The 20494-nt window shown below is 41.1% G+C and overlaps 1 protein-coding gene across 1 annotated transcript in view; it reads left to right on the top strand.

Moving 5' to 3' along the window:
* Positions 1–1514: 1514 nt before the first annotated feature.
* tex264a (testis expressed 264, ER-phagy receptor a) overlaps positions 1515–20494 on the top strand; it is a 77429-nt gene continuing 58449 nt past the window's right edge. The window contains exons 1-2 of the mRNA XM_044218881.1: positions 1515–2059; positions 17554–17775. Of these exons, the coding sequence (XP_044074816.1) occupies positions 1802–2059; positions 17554–17775 (480 nt within the window). The 5' untranslated portion in view covers positions 1515–1801. The remainder of the gene's footprint in view (positions 2060–17553; positions 17776–20494) is intronic.

The following is a 20494-nucleotide window of genomic DNA, read 5'->3' as shown; positions in this document are numbered from 1 at the left end:
TGAGGATAATTAGACCATATCCAAAATGCGGTGACCCAAACAGACCAATTAACAAACAGTTGTGGTTTAATAGAGTCAATACATGTCACTTTCCCCTCCACTTTACAGTTCAAATTCTCTGTCTTACAAAAAAATCATATTTCTCTCACGTGATGATTATGACACACCACATGATCTAGTTGGGTTGGAGCTGATAGCAGAGCTCTAACCCAATTACACTGAAAATAATTTGGACCCGGCCCAACTCAGATCCTTGGTCAGGTCCTGGGACCGTATTACAGAACTTTCCTAACTTGCAGATCCTATCTAAACTGTTTGGTAACCATGGTAATTAGGGTTAGGACCTGATTTAGGAAAAAGGCCATTACAGTTCCTAAGTCGGCTATCTTAGCCCACTCTGTCTTTTATCTAAGTTAGCATTGTTGTAAATCTCCCGAAAAAGAACATATATTTCTGGATATATTTTTGGATTTCTCTACAGATGTTTCCAACACCTCTAACTCATCTGTCTTGAATTCAAGTTCCCGTCATTGTTTTTGCTTCATTTTTTGTATGTTTCAGTATGTTTCAATGAGAAAAACCAAAGGTTACAAAGTTGTTTAGCTCGGCGAGATGAGATAAGTAGCATCGGTTGCTAGGTAACAGACAACGTTGATAAGCGATGTTGGCTTGAATACTTAGGATTTCCTAACCTAAAATAAGATAAGATTCCTACAGTTAGTTAGGATATGCTTCTGTAATACCAAATTGGGAAAAAGTTTCTGTAACACGGCCCATGGATCCTAGGAACCGAGTGGACCAGCGAGGACCTCTAATGTACAAGCCAGTGATATGGTGGCAGCTGTGTACTCATCAGCTTGTTTTGGTAGTTGTCTACCCCTAGTGGCCAAAGATTGATTGAACTAACAGCCAACAGCTTTCAAGATACTGTAACGCGCAAAGATAGTTGTACTATTTTGTTTTAAACATCTATTACAGCACTCTTTCTGTCCTAACTTGCTCTTAGACCTTGTTCTGGGCTTACAAATATATCCCTGCACATTCAAATCCACCGGATGCTGTTTCGCTTCATATTTTGTCCTTAATGACTATCCATAGTTTGATGAACTTGACGTCAGCAGGACTTTGAGGCTGGTTAAACAAAACCTTTCATGTTTGACTCTACAGTCCCTAAAAGCAGCACTGAAAACTGTCTAACAGCACCGACATCATTTACAGAGCACGGGAATCGGTGAAAGAACAAAATATTTAAATAAAAATGCATAAAATCACCGCTTTTTGTAACAGCACTCTATCACCTTTCTGCTCAGCCTCCTGGGTTGAACCATGGTAATGGAAAGAGGGTGTATCTTTGCCATAAACACGTATGTTTGGTCACTAACTGAGGTTTACATTGATCTACAGAATTAATATGTATTGATTGTTATGTGTTATATGTAGGTTTATTTTTCTGATGATGTGATTAATATATGCAAAGAAGTCGTTAAAAAAAATACATGCACGCCCCCTTCCTCTGTAGGCGAGAATGGTCTATCCAGGAAGCATGTTCCACTGTTTGGGGAAACACCGTAAACAAACTGTCTTTCCTGTCAACTTGAACGAGTGTTTCCTCTTTCGTGTCAGGTTATTGCGACTGTGAAAAACAAATTTAACTTTAGTAGCCACGTTTTTTTGTGTGTTTGTCGTTTGAATCTGCTGGACCGCAGTCTCGGTATATGTGACCCGGAGGAGGACGTTTAGGCTTGACAGATTTTTGCTAATTGCATTGACTGCAGCTGTAACGGTACCGCTTTGAGAAACCATGTCTGATTTAATTCTGGTGCTCCTGTTAGTCGTCCTCCTGGTGTGTTTGGTTGTGACAGTGGGGGGCTTCCTGTTGTACTCGGGACTTCTGTCTGACGTGATTATAAAGACTGGGCCACCTCCTATCAGAAATGTTACTATTGCTTATAAGTTCAGAGAGGGATCATACAAGGACTGCGGTGCAGCCTACACAGAGAGCTGCAGCATTGGGCCAAAGCTGAGCTCCATCGGTGTCTTCTACGATGACCCCAAGCAGGTGAGACCCCACGATTCAGCACCTGTTAGTCTAACCACACAGCACTGAATCTGCATTTACGCTTGACTTCATGATCTAACCACAACCCAATGTACTCTGTGTCCTGATAAGCTGTTACAGTTAGTGAGATATGCTTTGTTTGACCTGGACAGAGTCTTAAAGGTCACACAAAAGGGTTGATATTAAGTTATATTTACACCATTTCAGTGAGTACTTAGCAACAGTCCTGTCTTAATGTCTTGGAGATATGAAAGTATAATGTAAATAGGGCTATAAAAATTCCCAGAGCCCAAGGTGGCCTCTTTAAATAGCTTATTTTGTTCAGCCAATAGTCCAAAACTAATATATATTTCATATATTGTCATATATGACAAAGAAAAGCAGCAAACATTTGAGAAGCTGAAATCCAGCAGATGTTTTGTATTTCTGCTGTAAACGTGACTAAAATGACTAAACCGTTTTCTGTCCATCAACTAATCAGTTAATCAACTAGTGATTTAGCTCTAAAAAACTAAGTTTCTGATGTGATTGTCTATCTACTTAGCAACGATCCTGTCTGAAGGTCTTGGAGATATGACCTGGAAGTGTAATGTACAGTATAACTAGATGTAACTCAGTGTAATTCAGCATGTATGGCTCAAGGGGTTAAAAGTACAAGCAGCCTTTTGAAGGAACTGAGCCTGAATGATGAAACCAGTCAGCTGTTCAATGCCACGTTGCACTGTTGATATTTTTTCCCTTCTCATCTGTGGTTCCAGGGTGCCTCAGTATTTGTCTGCTTCTGACTCAAAGTTGGTAACCAGACTCCAGACTAGAAGGGCAAACACAGCCTGTTCACATGCGTCTGAAGAGAGCTGATGGATGTCTTTAAAATATATACTTTTTAGTCTTTCTAGTCCAAATGGTTTTGAAATTACTGTTGCAATCCAGATGCAAGAAGCAGCGAATCTCCCTTTGTCATTCGCATCCTAATCCTAAAACCAAATTTTGTATAAATGGGTCTTTCCTCTGCTGAGATCTGTGGTTATCTCCTGCTTTCATTTCACATTCCACCGTTTATCACAAGTTGTGTTTTTAGTCAACAAGAAGTGCCTGCATAACATTAGCTTGTTAGACAGGATTGTTTTTTGAGTTCCCAGCTGATATGGGAAGAGTACAGTATGATAAAATGACACAAAGGCAGAATACAGCCTATTTATGGCTTATTCCATGACTTTAACTGTGCAACATGGTTTGCTCTTTGATTAGCTTATATTGCGTCAGTTAGACATTTGAGTGCTGAGTTTGTTGTGGTCGGGTGAGTTAAGCCATTTGACCAACAGTATGGCAAAATAGAGGCGTTTGGTACATCAGCCTAAAGCGCACAATGAGCCAGTCTTGAGTAGTTTTGACAAGGGACATAGGCTATGGGTTGGACAGCTAGTTAGCATTATTAAATCTATTGTGGTTTATGGTTTCTAAACCTGAAATAAGATCTCTTGGTGTCAGCCTAGATACTTTTATCCTTTGCGGAATTAAGAATGTGGCGCACTGGCAGCACTTTGTGTTTGTCTTTCTGCATACCCCTGCCAGTTTCTCTGTAGCACGCTGTCCTTTTTTAAGTAAAGACTTTTAGTGGAAACCCTGACTGTGAGTCATACCAGTGGAAAGTTGTGGCAAGAGGCTCAGTGAGTGGCTTTTCTGCTGGTGTCAGAGTTTGTGGAGAGTCTGGATCATAAGGGGCCATTATGTATGTTCAGAAGTTTCTGCAGGGCAGAGAGATGTTACGGATCTGATGACTCTGTTCTGGGGTCTGTGTCTAATGTATGGCCTTCTGTATGGACTTCCTTGTGGAGATAAATTAGACAAAACAGAAATAAAGAAAAACGTTGTCCACTGATTCAGAGAATAAGAGCCCAGTCAGTCTCATAATTAAACATTTCTACATGTAATAATAAATTAAAGCAAAGGGTGGGGTGATAGTAGCTTTTAGTAAGCTCTGGCCCTTTGTCACTGAATCTGCAAAGGGCTGTAATCATAGCTGTTTCCAGTGTTTGTTTTGTAACATGATAATTTGTTGACCTTCTTAGTTTACAGAGGCCAAGAGTCTGATTACTCACCATCAACCACGTAAGTAAACTTAAAATGTGAGAGATCCCATAAGGCTGAACTTCCCCCGAGATGGAATTTCTAGTTAATAGCAAAACCTGTTTTTATGTGAACCAGTCCTAAACTCTAATGCAGTAATTAAAGAATAAATGTGGGCATACTGTTCCTCCTGAGATGTTTTAAGGGGTTTAGGAGGTCAACTCTCCTTACTACTTTTGCATGATTTACGTGTGATTTTGCAAAGTTCTCTGTTTAGACTTCACCTCAATACTTAAAGTGGCCTCTTCATCCAATATAAGCAGCAACTAACTCTTTTCACCATACTACCATGCCCTTACCATATCTTCAAACATGTTGAGTAATATGTGTAATAATGGTACAAACCAGTCAAATCACTAGTTCAGAATGGAGGAAAATTCAAATTGTTCTTCAAGGAAAAGAAATCATATTTGAAATTCTATATGTAGATATATTTGTTTGTGTGTGTGTCTCCACAGTCGATCTAGCAGAGCTGAATTTTAATGTAAATGATCGTGTAATTAATGCTATCTCACAATGCATGGTGGAGACAACAGGCTGCTTTAAATTCTGCAGGTAGGAATGGAATAATTAGTGTCTCTGTATTGTCTGGAGCACACCAGGTCTCAGAGATGCAGTCATAGTCAGAATCACCTTCTTTAAGTGGTTACCATGCAGATCGCTGTTTATTACATTTAGAAGGTACAGGGAAGTATTCATAAACCACTAAAACTCTCCTGAAGTTTCTCCATTAAGTCAGTGAGAAGGGTCTTTGAGCTACTTCTAAGTTGGTTTGCATTTGAGTATTTATTCAGAAAATATGGTTAGTTAGTGAGCATACTACAGCTATCCACCCTATAATGAACATTATAAACCTGTTTGCTTACTGTACACTACAGCCACTAGATGGCAGTGTTAGCATTGAAATGGAGTTATGTGGGAGGTAACCACATTGATCTTTATACTTAATTTATTACCATGGCATATGTAGTGTGACTCAGCCTCTTATAATGCATTCAGTCAAAAATGATATCATCATATAAAAATAAAATAGTGGTTTTTATTCCTGGTTCTGGATCCAGAGTATAGCTGGTTTTCAACACATTGCAGTCATTTGCATTCAAGTTGCATTCAAGTTGTAATATAGTCCCTATTTAATGACTACAATGAAAGCCAGCAGGACTCTGTGTCCTGAGGACCAGCATTCAAAACTAATTACACCAACAGATCAAATAAATGTTGAAAGAGCAGGCTTCTGTTATAGTGGCTAAATCTACTGTGTATTTGTCAAGTCAGACAGCTCTTTGGACAGTTGTGGATTCTTTGATTTCACTGGTCTGCAGTTGTAAAGGCAACACCAATTAGCACTAAATCTAGCTGCTCTTCTTGATGCCTTTTGCTTGTGTATGTCCATTCGTGTGTGTGTGTGTTTGCATGTATGCTTATAATTACCATCACTTATTATCACAAAGGCCTGAGGGATTTAACAGTTTAGCAGTTTCACTCACAGAAGTCAGTCAACTGGACATTGGACCCACAACATTGGAGAGTACACTTAAAAATCACCTTACCATTCAAGGCAGAGTTGCCTCAGGCTCTGCTGTAATGGGGCTTTGACACAAGTATTGAACAAATCCCAGACAGGATAAAGACAGACTAAATCATTGAATTCCTGGGTTGCAGCCCTTTGTTCTGTTGTAGAGTGGCAAGAAGTAAGTATTTTCCAAGGAATCTCCACAGCAAAATTCATTAATTTTGAGTGGGCTGCAGTGAATGCTCAGAGGCCAGAGTTTATGTGTCATGAAATAAACTACAAGAGAGTAAGACACTCAAAGATTAATGTAATTTCGTTGTCCAGATAGGTATAGGTAGGTACAAATTTATGGATAGACCATTTATTTAGTATCTTGGTAGAACTACACAACAAATGCAGCTGCCTCTGACACTGATAACATGTTGTGTTTGTATTGAGGCTAAACTAGAGCTGCTATTTGGTTCATCCTCTGATCCACTGAATTCCCACTTTGTTTCAGCTTCTGAAGCAAACCCACTCCTGGCTCCCTGTGACAAGCAGGAGAAAATGAAATGTCATGTGTAGACGTATATGGGAGTGGCAGTGAGAGATGAGGCGAGGTTTGGGACTGCCTTGGAAGAGGGGTCTAAATTGGTAGGAGTCTGACTCACCTTGAGAGTCTCGCAGTGCTCCAATTCATCAATCGGAATTTCAGATCAGAGCACCGAGCATCGCCGCGCTCCCAGTCAAATTTATTAGCATTTTACTGCTGCTTGTCTGTCTGTTGACAGCAACAACATGAAAGGGGGCTTCTGGCAAGGAGTTGCTGCTTTTAAAGGTGGATATAAAATGAGAAATAAATACACCGATACTCTGAAGTCTGGTTCCACAGGTCTTCAAGTCAATATTATGGAAGACTGTGGACATGCCAGCTCTCCCTATAGCAAAGCACCCCATTAATGTTTATGGACATCTCTGCAGTGAGTGACATACTGCAAAACCAGAAGGCAGAAATCCAGACAGAATCTATTAAATGGGAAGCTGCTTTTTTAATCCAGGAACACAACTGTTGAGTGTATTTTTAAGATTCCATTTTGATCCGTTTTCAGAAACTGTGTAGAAAGAAAGCCATTACTCTACAAGCTGACATGTTACGATTAGTCAGTGAAACAAGGTGGTGAAGAATGCCTTTAAATCTTCTGTGCCATCAATAACGCCAACATGTATTGGGTTTTCACTGTGTTACGATGCCCAGGATATTGGATTACACAACCGAATACTTATCAGAACAGCTTACAGAGAGCAAGGAGGTGGAGAAAGAGAGTCGAACAGTTGTAGAGAAGGAAGTAAGCCTATGCAGAGGAGGGAGGATTCATATCACCTATTAGAGAAGATTATCTCCCTGCTCAGTGACATCTGGCTGGAGGAGTGCCACACTGTGTCGAGCTGGCCAAGGAGTGGTGAACCAGCTCAACAACTGTGGCGAAAGAAAACTGAGTCCTGCCTCCAGCAGGCTGCTTATTCTCGCCAGTAATTATACATGCCAGAACTCCCAGGATGCCATGTGTAATTACCAGCTAAGTCTGAGCACAGCCTAAAGGCACCAGGCTGCACTTGGTGAAAGAGAGAGAGACAGAAAAAAAGATTTCCACTGGCTTCTGACTCAAGGGGCCATTGGGGCCCATGCCTCATCACTGCAGTTGATATATAATCTGATTTGGGTGCTTGAGGGCCCCCCTTCCACAGGAGGACATATTGATGTTTTGAACTTTGTAGTTTGAATAATTCCTAATTTTATTTTCCCGGTCATTACAAGCGATGACATATTCAAGTGGCTTAATATTCATATCAGTCAGCGCAATGGTTGGTTTTAATTCGTGCCCAAATTGTAAAATGACCCTCACTGTTTCCTTGCTGAATCAGTTTGCTTAACTGCATTTGTTTGGGTAAGCATACTTGCTTCACTGCAATTGCTGCTCCATTAACTCAGCTGCAAACAGCCCATCACAGCATACCTGTGGTCCCAGTGCTGTGCAGCCCTATTAGTTTCAATTTCCTTCCTGGTGACTTAGTCTCTGCTGCTTTGTCTGCCTGTGGTGGGGGTGGCTTGAATGGCTTCCAATCAGCTGAGACAGGTTATCGTTCTGACACACTGAGGCAAAAGACGGCTCTTGTTGAGAGATTGCTTATCCCGTAGTCTTGTGTTCTTCTTGCTCCCCATGTGTCAGGTTCTTTGCTTGTTCAGTGCCCTAAACACCATCTGTCTCGGCATTCCAGATATAGAAATAAAACGAGACTGTGAGCCACCAAACAGAAAGAGAGAGCTCTCCAGCAAAGGCAGTGATGTGTGTTGTTTGTGCCATACATTTATCCGATGCAATTGGACTGTAGATGAAATATGAAATTGTGGACTGTTATGTGCTCTTCACAGACTTGGTGTGTTCTTTATGAATGCTGCATTTGCTGCTTGTCATGCTTCACTGCAGGCGTTGATGTAAGGACGGCGTAGAGGTCCAGAGAGGATCCAAATTTGCAGATTTATTGACTGCAGTACAGTGAAGGACCCTTGTACAATCACAGCCTATTAACTCCATTCTGGCATAATGGTAAACCCAGTTTGCCAACAGGAGCATGAAGGGCAAATGTGATGTTTTGCTGTCACGCTTTACATTTTTCAGTATTTTTCAATTTCAATGACACTTTTTAGTTGTTAATTTGCATACTACAGTGCAACCTGTAAAAAATAAACTAAGAGAAATGTATTTATTTATTTGAAGTTCTTGTTTTGTGCCTCACAGCAGTGCTGCTATATTGCCTTTCCGTGGTTTATATGGTTCGTTTAAAGAGAGGGCTGATATGCTCTTTCAATGTTAATCGTTCCCACTCTGCTATTTTAGCTTCGCATTTTGTTGATTGGTCGTTTGGCAGTTGTGTTTTAATGAGCCTGGTGGTGGTCCTCGGTCAGGCAGAGTATGATATGCTCATTATGAGCCTGTCCTTAAGTTACAGTAAGGCAGAGTGTTGGCTGCTAGCCCTGTTGGTCCCTGTCCTCCCTACCCTGCTAACACTTCAGAAACGACCAATTGTAAAAGGGGCCAGTACTCAAAACAATGCATCCCAAATGGTGACAACCAGGAGGGAAGAGATGCAGAGCCATGAGGAGGAAATATAAAGAAAGTAAATTGCCATTACGTGTCTGCTAATAAAGAATTACCTCTGTCAGCCGTACCTTTTTATTGTTGGAGAGCTCTCATCCATCAAAAAAGGCCCTTGTAGCCTCAAGCAAAGAATTGCTGTATGAAATTACTTTCTCTCCCAACAGGTCCTTGGAGACCTGGCTTAGGGGAATCAGGTAGAGATGGGAATGGCACCATTTGTGAGGGGAAGCCATCGTAGAGTCCCGTGGGCCACAAGCTCTTCCTAAGTTGGCTGTATATGTCTTTTTTTTCTGATTAAACAAGCTCGCTCTGAGTAGGGAAATATAGGAAATGAATGTTTGCTGTAAATGAAATCAGCCGAGACAGAGAAATTAAACATTTTTGTAAATCTTGCATATAGTTTCAATTTCCATTCAGTGGAGTTTACAAGTCACTCTAAACTGAATTGGTTTTCTGCAGCTTGGTCTTCTTCTCCTTTTCCTTTCGGCTGTTCCCTTTCAGGGGTCGCCACAGCGAATCATGTGCCTCCATCTAACCCTGTCCTCTGCATCCTCTTCACTCACACCAATTAACTTCATGTCTTCTCTCACTACATCCATAAATCTCCTCTTTGGTCTTCCTCTAGACCTCCTGCCTGGCAGCTCCAACCTCAGCATCCTTCTACCAATATATTCACAGTCTCTCCTCTGAACATGTCCAAACCATTCCTGATCCTGTCCGTCCTCGTCACTCCCAAAGAGAACCTCAACATCTTAAGCTCTGCTACCTCCAGCTCTGCCTCTTGTCTTTTCTTCAGTGCCACTGTCTCTAAGCTGTACAACATCGCTGGTCTCACCACCGTCTTGAACACCTTTCCTTTCATTCTTGCTGATACTCTTTTATCACCCAACACACCTGACACTTTTCTCCACCCGTTCCAACCTGCCTGCACTCGCCTCTTCACCTCTTTTCCACAGTCTCCATTGCTCTGAACCGTTGACCCTAAGTACTTAAAGTCCTGCACCTTCTTCACCTCTGCTCCCTGTAACCTCACCGTTCCACCTGGCTCCCTCTCATGTATTCTGTCTTACTGCGGCTAAGCTTCATTCCTCTGTTTTCCAGAGCAGACCTCCATCTCTCTAGATTTTCCTCCACCTGCTCCCTGCTCTCACTACAAATCACAATGTCATCCGCAAACATCATAGTCCATGGAGATTCCTGTCTAACCTCATCTGTCAGCCTGTCCATCACCAGTGCAAACAAGAAGGGGCTCAGAGCCGATCCTTGATGCAGACCCACCTCCACCTTGAACTCCTCTGTCACACCTATAGCACACCTCACCACGGTCTTACAGCTCTCATACATGTCCTGCACCACTCTAACATACTTCTCTGCCACTCCAGACTTCCTTATACAATACCACAGCTCCTCTCTCGGCACCCTGTCATACGCTTTCTCTAAATCTACGAAGACACAATGCAACTCCCTATGACCTTCTCTGTACTTCTCCATCAGCATCCTCAAAGCAAATACTGCATCTGTTGTACTCTTTCTAGGCATGAAACCATATTGCTGCTCACAAATGCTCACCTCTGCCCTTAGCCTAGCTTCCACTACTCTTTCCCACAACTTCATTGTATGGCTCATCAGCTTTATTCCTCTGTAGCTGCCACAGCTCTGCACATCTCCCTTGTTCTTAAAAAATGGCACCAGTACTATTCTCCTCCATTCCTTCGGCATCCTCTCACTCTCCAAGATCTTGTTAAACAAACTAGTCAGAAACTCTACTGCCACCTCTCCTAGACACTTCCATACCTCCACAGGTATGTCATCAAGACCAACTGCCTTTCAACTCTTCATCCTCTTCAACGTCCTCCTCACTTCACTTTTGCTAATCTTTGCTACTTCTGCTCCACACCGGTCACCTCTTCTACTCATCGTTCCCTTTCATTTTCCTCATTCATCAGCTCTTCAAAGTACTCCTTCCATCTTCCCATCACACTCCTGGCACCTGTCAATACATTTCCATCCTTATCTTTAATCACCCTAACCTGCTGCACATCCTTCCCATCTCTATCTCTTTGTCTGGCCAACCTGTACAAATCCACCTCTCCCTCTTTAGTGTCCAACCTAGCATACAAGTCCTCATATGCTCTTTGTTTGGCTTTTGCCACCTCTACCTTCACCTTACGCTGCATCTCCCTGTACTCCTGTCTACTCTCTTCAGTCCTCTCAGTGTCCCACTTCTTCTTAGCTAACCTCTTTCTCTGTTAACACTCCTGCACTTCCTTGTTCCACCACCAAGTCTCCTTGTCCACTTTCGTCTTTCCAGATGACACACCGAGTACCCTCCTACCTGTCTCCCTGATCACAGTAGCTGTAGTGGTCCAGTCATCTGGGAGCACTTCCTGACCACCCAGAGTCTGTCTCAGCTCCTCCCTGAAAACTACACGACATTCTTCCTTTTTCAACTTCCACCACTTCGTCCTCTGCTCTGCCTTTGTCCTCTTCATCTTCCTCACCACCAGAGTCATTTTACACACTACCATCCTGTGTTGTCTGGCTACACTCTCCCCTACCACAGTCACTGGTCTCTTTCAGATTACAACATCTACACAAGATGTAGTCCACCTGAGTGCTTCTACCTCCTCTCTTATATGTCACCCTATGTTCCTGCCTCTTCTGGAAGAAAGTGTTCACCACAGCCATTTCCATCCTCTTTGCAAAGTCTACTACCATCTGTCCTTCTGCGTTCCTGTCCTGAAGACCAAACCTGCCCATCACCTTCTCATCACCTCTGTTCCCTTCACCTACATCCCCACTGAAATCTGCACCAATCACCACTCTCTCACCTCTGGGGATGCTCTGCATCACTTCATCTAACTCACTCCAGAATTTCTCCTTCTCTTCTAACTCTCATCCTACCTGTGGGGCATAACCACTCACAACATTGAACATCACCCCTTCAGTTTCCAACTTCAGACTCATCAACCTGTCTGATACTCTTTTCACCTCTAAAACATTCCTCACAAACTCCTCTTTCAGGATAACTCCTACTCTGTTTCTCTTCCTATCTGACCCATGATAGAACAACTTGAACCCTGCTCCTAAGCTTCTAGCCTTGCTACCTTTCCACCTGATCTCCTGGACACACAGTATGTCCACCTTCCTTCTCTGCATCATGTCAATCAACTCTCTAGCCTTCCCTGTCATAATCCCAACATTCAAAGTCCCTACTGTCAGTCCTACATTCTTAGCTTTCCTCTTCTCTCTCTGCCTACGAACACACCTTCCTCCTCTCCTTCTTCGTCTTCGACCAACAGTAGTCCAATTTCCACCGGTACCCTGTAGGTCAACAGCACCAGTGGCAGTCGTTGTTAACCTGGGCCCCGACCGATCTGGTATGGAAGTAATTTTCACGATTCGCATTTTTAATTTGGCATGTGTTTTACGTCGGATGCCTTTCCTGACACAACCCTCTGCATTTATCCATTTGTCCAAGAAGACACTGGCTTGTGCCCCCTTGTGGTTGCATTTTTCTGCAGCTTGGTACAGAAACATAATATGTCACTGTTCAGTTACAGAGGTAAAAGCTTCGCAGTCTTCCCATTATCTGACTCTCTGCTTCTCACCCGGGCCAATCAAAAGCCACAGTCAGCTTTCCTCAGCTACCTGTGAAAAATGGAATCGCATGCTGTCTTTCAAAACACAGCTTCGGCAGCAGCTGACGTTTAGAGCGCCGCTGCCCAGCGTGGACAGCATTTGAGAATTTCTACCTTTTGTGGTGTTAGAATATCAGACACATACAAAACAACTTTGGTGGAGAAAACAAGACAGGTCAAGTACATGGAGTGGTGTTCCTCTCTTTCCTAATTGCCTGTAGTCTCTGGGGTGCGTTATCTGGAGGGAAGCAGAGATGAGAGGCAGTCAGGGCAGCTGTTTGTTCTTGCCACTGTGTGGGATGTGAATGATAGCTAGAGCCCTGAATGATATCATTAGTGAACTAGTGGTTTGGCTAACACACTCTAGTCTATCAGTGCGGAGAGCATGAGAGATAGTGAGATGGTAAGATACTTAAGCAAGACAGTGGGAGGACAGTTGTTATCCCCTCTGTGTTTGAATGGTTATTGTTTTGTCTTATCATAGACCACCAGTGTTGACAAGGAGTAGCTCTGTACACAAGGCTTGTTGACAGCCCATACATTTGATGCATTCATGTAGGAAAGAGGGCTACAAAATTTCAATTAGATAAGAACGTATGAAATACAATTCAATTCTTAAAGAAATAAAAAGGCTAAGAAACAAAGGTCTTAAACAGTTATATTAGTATGGCATATAGGACTGGGTGATAATTCACTATGAATATGGTGATTATATAATCATATTTGGTTATTGTTTTACAAAATGGTGTTGTCCAAATGAATAATTCCAAGCTAATTGTAAGGTTAACGTTTTACCTGTATGAAGAGTTTTGTTCAATGTAATACACATTGAGACAAAGTTTCAGTTTTATTTTCTATGTGAATTTGCATATTTGACGTATCTTGATGAATACAGATGTCAGAACAAGAGTAAGAGTCCACAGCCATGCTAGCAGATTTGTGAGGCTATACTTGGGCACAGCAATACTTTGAGCTAAATGCTAGCATCAGCATGCTAACACGCTTGTTTATTTGTGAGGATCCCCATTAGCTGTGCCCTAAAGCAGCTAAAAATCAACACATTTGAAAACATACATTAAATATTACAGTCAACACAAAGGGCAAACATAAGACATATATTAGAGAATGACATTAATATGTATGAGTAAAACAAACACTGAAATGTGTATGTATGAATAAAAATGTACACTGATGACTCTCTCAAGAGAGTTCCCAGCAAAAAACTACAACTTCCCATTTGCATAGCATCCTACTAATATGATGTTCCAATCTGTTTCCTTATTGGCTTTTTAAACATAGATTTCTGTTCATTTAGTCAATAAGAGTGGTAAAGAATTCCATGTTTTCATTGCTCTATATACTACTGTGCATTTAAGGGAATTAGTGTTTGCCTTGGGGAGTGAAAACCAGCCTGGTGGCATATGTATATGACTCTAAATTGTGTTTTAATTGACTGTACTGATATGATGGAGTTTTGGATTGTAAAACTTTCCATGTTGAAAGTAGAAGTGGAGCCATCATCCTATCTATAACCTTTTAAGACGGAAGTGCATGCTATTGATCTTAGTGCTGTACAGACACTGTACAGTGCCTTGTTCGGTACTATCTGGAGTTTGCTTGGATCTTTTTTGTGGCATTCACCCATATTATCTGTCAGTAATCAAGCTACAAAAGAATAAGGGTTCTTAGTACAAGTTTAGTTAAATCCGGTGTAAAGTATTTTCTGTATCGCCTTTCTACAACTAATGCCTTGCCCATTCTATCATCAATAGTATCGATGTGTTTTGATGTCAAGGGTGATGCTCAATAGCTTAGTTTCCTTTACTTGCTGGATGGGTGTTTTATTTATAAAGAGTTTAAGCTCTAGCTCTCACCTTAGAGAATAATTTGAACCAAATACTATGTTGGATATGGATAAGGATCAATTTTCTGATAATATCTAGCTGCCTGTTCAAGATGGTAGTCCGATCAGCGGGTGTTATTGCTGATGCATATACTGTAGTGTCATCTGCGTACATAGTTAATTTAGCGTTTTTTAGTATGAGAGGTAAATTATTATTTCAAAATGGAATGCATAAGTGGGCCTAGGCAGCTCACGTGATGAACCCCACATTCCACAGACTATCTGAGTAACATCCATTAAAAAAAACTCTGTGATCTATTACCAGATAGCTTTCCATCCAGGCAGCTGCAGATGGTCTCAATCTAAAAAAAAGCTTTTCAAGAAGAAGCTTGTGGTCAATAATATCAATTGCCGCTGTAAAACTATAATAGAACCAAATTTCATGCCAATCCATCCAATAGTCATAATAGCTATAGGAAAAGTCAGGTGATCAAGTCATTAGAATACATTGTCGAGAACCCTTGAATGTCAAATGTACAAAATTATTTTTGCTTTCATATCAATAATGATTTTATCAAAATAGATGTCCTCTTATTCCAGATGTTAACTCCACTATCATGTTTTTTAAAATGTAATTTCTTCAATATATGTTACTAGGCTTTAAAATAGATATGTTTTCATTGTCACATTGCTATAATGATTTACTCCGACAATGCTTGCACAGCCATTGTGACTGTCGGTGTTTGCAATGACTTATTGCTTCAATGTAAATAGATCTAGTATAGCTCATGCTACCTTGAATGAATAATAATATCCTGTCAAATCAGGTGATCTGTGTTCTCTGACTTACTGTTGAACATGGTGGCAAGGGTCTCTGTCAGGTGACAGTAAAGATTATCTGCTCATGCTGAACAGGCACTGTCAGTCATTATTAGTACCCACATGATGCAGACATTAAGAGGCACTGAGGGTTAGGGGTGGGGTGATCAAATAGATTTATCTCAGCCAGGGAGTCTCACCAGCAGCCAACAATGCTGAATTACGGCACAGAAACTGCTGTATGAACAAAGTAGGACAGCGGGAACAGTGCAGTGTAGTAGCGGCACAATGCAGTCAAAAATAGCCCTGAATGTGAGAAATGAGATGGGGGGGGAAAAAAGCAAAGGTTGTGGCGTTTCGATGTGATAATTACGCAAGGATGCCAGGGACACGTAGATGAGTGTTACTGGCTCCCATCTGTGCCCCCTCAGTGCCAGCCCTTCACAGACCGCCACTGACAAAGAGCAGAAACAAACAGCAAGTCTTAAAGGACCAGGGTTTTTGCATGTTTTATCCCATTTACTACAAATCACATACACTGTATTTACTTTTTTGGGTTTTGTTTTTTTTTTTTTTTTTTACTTTTAAGGTTGTTAATCTTGCCTTCCAGACTGCCACTGGTTCCCAATTCCCAGTGCAGTATAAAAATCAACTTGGTTGAATTGGGAAATCTGCCAGATTATGTTTGCTTTTGTTTATGTCAACATAACGCTCATGTTTGTTTCTCAAAGTTGATTTTCATACTGTACAGAAATTAATGGAAGCCAGTAGGTTGTGATTTTTCTAGTAGTTTTCTAATTATTATTGTTCTGCATATAATCTGTATATAATTTCTTACAGCAAGCTATCTTTATTATTGGCATTTCTCATGTGAACTCAATGAATGATTACAATTTATTTTACCCATGGCTGCCTGGAAGTTGGGAAACATGTACATAGACTCTAAAATACTATCTAGAATATGGTGGGCAGAAATATATAAGCGAACCTATGTGATTTTTAGTAAATTGACAAAAACATGCAAAAAAAAGTATGGTCCTAACAACAGCTCCCACTCTCCATCTGAAGCTCTACAGACAGACTTCAAACTGTCTGCAAACAGATGTGAGTGGGAGAATCTCTGTTAGATCCTCTTCTGACTGTCAATTCGCTTAGTGATTGTGATTCTGTCTCTCTCTCATCTGCATGCAGACATGTGGGCACATTAAAAGAGATTATGGTGGCAGAGATGCTTTGTAGTGAAGGAGACTAAAACCTCCATATCAGCTTGTATCTCAAGTTTCATCAGGCAATACAGACAATCCCTACTAGTTCCAGGGATGTTGTTTTGAAGTTAAATGTTTGGCCAAATACGTCAGTATTAATATTGTGAAGACTACTGCACTTTTGTGCAATTCATCAATATTTCTTTATTTCCAAAATATCTGTAGGTAAGAGAACAATTATGTGTGGTTGGGACCACTTGTTAATTCATGTCCGCAAATCCTTTACTTATTATTTGTAATATTTTTAATACTGTTTGCATGGAGCATGGTGTAAAAAATACAAAACCATATCTGGCACACTTGACTAACACGCTTTGCTGTGGGATGTTTGCCAGAGCTGGCAGCCCTCTGTCCAGTGATACTTCAAACTACGTGAAGGTGCAACGTCTCCGCAAGTTTAAATCAAACGACTTCTATTTTTACTTTCACACACTTGCAGTTTTGTGCTGATACAGCATTAACCACACCACTGACCCACCGGATACATCCTCCAAAGCTCTCCCTTTCTCTGGGCCTCCCTGTCTGCTTTAAATCCTAATTATTATTATTATTATTATTATTATTATTATTATTATTGTTGTTAATTTTATTGTTGTTATTATTATTATTATTATCATTATATGTTATAAAATAATGACATTAATTTTTACATAGGTAAGAACACATTGTTGATCTGTGCGTGCTTCATTAATCAAATGCATGGTTCAGTTATTTTTGTGTAATAATCATTTTTGGTAATTTTTTTGTAAACCAATTTTAAGATAGAAAATACTTCATTTACTGTAATACAGTCTTTACGACCATCAAGCTATGTCACAATGATACAATAGCCAAAATCCCAGACAATATCTAGCCTCATGTCGTAATATCAGTATTATTTTCATATTACCAATATTACATAGTGTAATGTCAATCAGCTCTCCTCTATGCACTGAATTTTTCTGGAGTTGTGCTACAGTATAATACAATAGAACTACATGAAAAATGTCAAATTGTTCCTCCAACAGAGGACGTTAACTTGCTGTGTGTTTGATGCTCGTATAAATAAATACGAGTTCCTACTGGTGTGAGGTGACTCACTGAAGGGTTTGAAATTGATTTGTAAATGTTTGATATACATCCATTCTTTCCCTCTCTCTGTCCCCTCAGAGGCCATCAGAGAAATGTCGCTACTTGGTGGGCAGTGTCTTGTGTGAAGGTGAAGAGAAGCCAGATGAAGAACTGCAGAAGCTGTACGAGAAGTTTGGTTTCAAGGTGTTTTCTCTGCCTGAAGTGAGCCACGCTGTGACCACCAGCTTTCCCTGCACCACCCCTCTGTCTCACGTGCTGGGACCCTACAGGGTCTACCCTAGGCTCTCTTCCTACATTGAGGTACAGACAATATGTTAGCACAATGTAGATATACCTATAATCGATGGAGTCACTCTAAGACTCTTTTAAACACATGATATCTTTAAATTAGTATAAGCTACAGTAAGTGAATCAGGATTTATCCCTGCTCTTATCGAGAAAGGATCCCTGAAAAACACAGGTGCAAAGCTTTGAACAGTGTGCACGTCTACAGTGTTTACAGATTGTTGCAAATTTTTTGTAGAATAATAACTTGTTTCGTGCCCCTCTCCCACATGAAAAAGTAAGACAGCAGTTTTCTTCTTTTCTCTTCCTTATGTCCTTTTATTGCAGTGGATGGCAATCATCTTGTGATCATATCTGTCCTCTTTTCTGCTTGTCAAAAGACCCTCACTCATGTGTTGTTTAATTCATCACATGAGCAGATGAGGTCTTTAAAGTAGATTAAGAATAGATGAAGTAGTAGGAAATGAAGGTACGTCTGAGTCCCGCAGCCCATATGCTGGGCTCCATGTCCTCAGGACAGGCCTCAAAAAGCTATTGACATTTACTGATGACATTTACACACAAGGATTCATTTAGGGGCATCCCACTGCATGAATAATGCTCCTCTTGCGCTTGTGTGTGAGTGCATGCACGTGTGCACTCGCACGTCTGTCCATCTGTTTATTTAAGCTTCTGTCTCTTCACAGGAGGTAAAAAGGACCCACTTCCTACTCAGAAAATGTACCATTATGTCTAGAAAATATGCTGGATTTTTCTCACATTCACCTTTTGTGGGTGGAACAAACTTTTCTTTCTCATATTCTTTCTCATATAGACAGGGTGTTCACAACAATAGGTGTTCGACGGCGAGAGGGGTCACATTTAAGTGCTGAAATTCAATGGTATTTCCCTCTAATTCTGTGAACCTTTTTGTATTTTATCCGTAAACTGCAGTGTTTGATTTGCCTGCACAAACCCAGTGCCTCATCAGCATGTGATGGTGCCATTATGCCATAGGAGTCGTGCTTCACCGTGTTGAGCCTTCCATCTGTTGTTGTGTTGTGTCGAGCACAGAAAAGTAAAGGGGGCAAGGACCCCGCCGATAGCACCGTTCTTTGGCTGTATTCAGCTCTTCCAGCATATCAAAGCCATACTAAAGATAGCCTGTATGTCATAGGCAGACCCTTTCTGAAAGGTCTCAGTTGGTTGTATTGTTGACTTTCATCCTGGCCTTTTTTAATGTGTTAATTTGTTCAAAAAACACAATAGCTATACAATATATAATGTGGGATGAGCTCAAAAGTGTCTTTTGCACTCAACAGCACTGTCTTTTGCTTCCCCGTTTGGATTTGCTAATTCTCCATATACCACAGTCCTTGTTATTGTAGACTGCCATGTGCCTCCTCTGATACACATAGTCACCAGCTGCTTCTTTTCAGCTGCCCTGGGGGCATTACAACCAGATATCACCCCCCTGCAGCCAGGCAGCTCGACCAACCAGTAGGAGTTGCTAGTGCACTGACAAAAAATTATCCCCCACTGGCTTCCCACCCAGAAAACATTTACAACTGTTTTTGTTGCTGCCTGGTTGAGCTGGAAGCGCTGCAGCCAGGAATTGAACTTTGGCTGCATTGGAACAGTAAACTAAAAGTCATAAAATCAGAGTTCCGATGTGCGATAGTTAGAGGTGCTCTAGTGAGGATGACTGGGATTTTTTTTACAGATTTAGTTTGGAGTAGTGATATCAGACCCGATCTACAAATTCTAATCCTTAAAGAACCACTGTCTGGTCTGCTTATCTTCGTTTACCAGCTTTCTCATCTCTTTTGTAGTTTGTTCTCTGCGGCACTATGCATATTCTAACACCCCACATCAGAGGGCAGGACAAACTCTAACATGTGCACTGACACAGACTAAACGGTCTGAAGGCATAGGAATAACATCCCTCCGTGTTAAAATTTAGTAGTATTCCCTTTTAGGCTCTAGTGCTGTTACATAATCATGACCAGTGTTAGTGTGCATCTTTTGTGAGCTTGCAGCTCCGGTTGCCAAGCTAGCTGATGTCACTGTAGAGAAAGCATCAGTTTTTACTCCCTTACACTTGTCCGCCATAAGGCAGACGAGCTTGTCGCAGTCCATCAGTTGACCCGAGTGCTGTGACAAGTCGTTAAGGAGCTGTTCTTGTACAGTAGATGGGCTAATAACACCCTAACATCCAGTTTGAGTTGTGGAGTGGCAAGTGCACTATGCATACCAGCTACAGCGAGGCTAATGAATAATGGAGCATGGTTTAGAGGCTTGGTTAGAGGGTGGTATGTGAATGTGTTAGAAATGTATGCTTATATACTGTATGTATGATTAATTGAGTAGGTTTGTAGTATGAGGGAATTTGAAAAGATGGAAACACTTGTGTGATGTAGCTTGGTACTTGGTATCTACTGTATATCCAGGAGATTTTACTTAATGTGTGTACAAACACAGAAATAGAATTTGCACCTGCATTGTTTGATTTTTTTTTTCTTGTGGCCACTTGGTAGCAGTGCAACAAGCTGTAGTATTATAAAGTAGATATAGCTAATGTAGTAGATATGTGTTAGCAAACAGTTGCTAACACCTCTAGCAGACACAGAGCAACATTAGCATTCATTTGAAGTTGAAGTTTTTGGCCACCTGGCAAAGTGTAGTCCAATATTCACTTTCTTTTAGCTCTGTTTTAGTTTTCAAGTCCTGAGGGAAATATCTGGCTCTTTAGCTG

Source organism: Siniperca chuatsi, linkage group LG2 (genome assembly GCF_020085105.1).
Source record: "Siniperca chuatsi isolate FFG_IHB_CAS linkage group LG2, ASM2008510v1, whole genome shotgun sequence".
Taxonomy (NCBI): Eukaryota; Metazoa; Chordata; class Actinopteri; order Centrarchiformes; family Sinipercidae; genus Siniperca; species Siniperca chuatsi.
The sequence above is the reverse complement of the archived record's forward strand: the minus strand, read 5'-3'. Positions and strand labels throughout refer to the sequence as shown.